The sequence below is a fragment of the Elephantulus edwardii genome, unplaced genomic scaffold, assembly GCF_000299155.1.
Source record: "Elephantulus edwardii isolate Elephantulus edwardi_28Jun2011 unplaced genomic scaffold, EleEdw1.0 scaffold00124, whole genome shotgun sequence".
NCBI classification, from domain to species: domain Eukaryota; kingdom Metazoa; phylum Chordata; class Mammalia; order Macroscelidea; family Macroscelididae; genus Elephantulus; species Elephantulus edwardii.
Genome location: NW_006399874.1, coordinates 6,377,624 through 6,378,550, shown reverse-complemented (window position 1 = coordinate 6,378,550; position 927 = coordinate 6,377,624). Strand labels below are relative to the sequence as shown.

Here is a 927-nt window from a genome sequence, read left to right as displayed (position 1 = left end):
GGATTGATTCAGTGATTGGGGTAATCAGGATGGGTGTATCGGAGACGGTGAGACTGGCACAGGACAGAGCAGCGTTTAGGGCTGTTGTACATAACAACAAGAACAACAATAAATGAAGGAGCTCTGGTGACCTGATGCTTTACAGGTTGAGCAATTAATTAAAAGGTCAGCAGTTTGAATCTACCAGCTGCTTCTTGGGACAAAGATGGGCAGTCTATTCCCATAAAGATTTATAGCCTCAGAAACTTGATTGAACATGGTGGCTGTAGTTTTAATAACACTGTCAGCGTCTGAAATTCAACTTTAGCTTTCTAAATGGGGTATTGTTTCACAGATTTTAGTCTTTGTCAATAAAATGTTTTTGGCAAAAGATAGGTTATGGTTGTTACATAAAGTTACCAGGTAAAACAGTTTATAACCTTTTTTAATGTTTATATTTAACTGTATATCAAAGAAAAATAGGGCAGGAATTCTAACTAACCTGCTTCTCATCAGTCTGATGCTCTTCCTCAACCTTTAAGGAAATTGGTGAACTGGAATTAGAATTACTGCATGTTGAGGCAAATGAATCTGGCGAAGAATTGTTTGTTGCTCTCCAGAGGGTAGTGGTAGATGTAGACAGGGTTCCTCCACCCTTCAGCAAGGCCTCGGCCATACCTACTAGTTCTTCAAACTGGGTGACTGCCTGTGGTAACACTAAAATGGCAAGAAAAGGTAACATTTTACAAAACATTGATAATCACTGCAATTCATTTATATATACTTTGTATGGGGTGTATATGCACAGAAATGCATGGAAGAAAATCCCCAGATTTTTAAGCTTTGTGAGCTTGGGGGGAGAAACATAAGGACAATCAATGCACAGGAATTTAAAAATAGACCAATAAAATAAATTTATTTTATTTAAAAATATAGTGGTGTTTAAAT

General features: G+C 37.2%; 1 protein-coding gene across 1 annotated transcript in view; it reads right to left on the bottom strand.

Moving 5' to 3' along the window:
* The window catches only part of BEND6 (BEN domain containing 6), a 29,891-nt gene that overhangs the window by 5,744 nt on the left and 23,220 nt on the right, over positions 1-927 (bottom strand). The window contains exon 3 of the mRNA XM_006893158.1: positions 482-696. Within this exon, the coding sequence (XP_006893220.1) occupies positions 482-696 (215 nt within the window). The remainder of the gene's footprint in view (positions 1-481; positions 697-927) is intronic.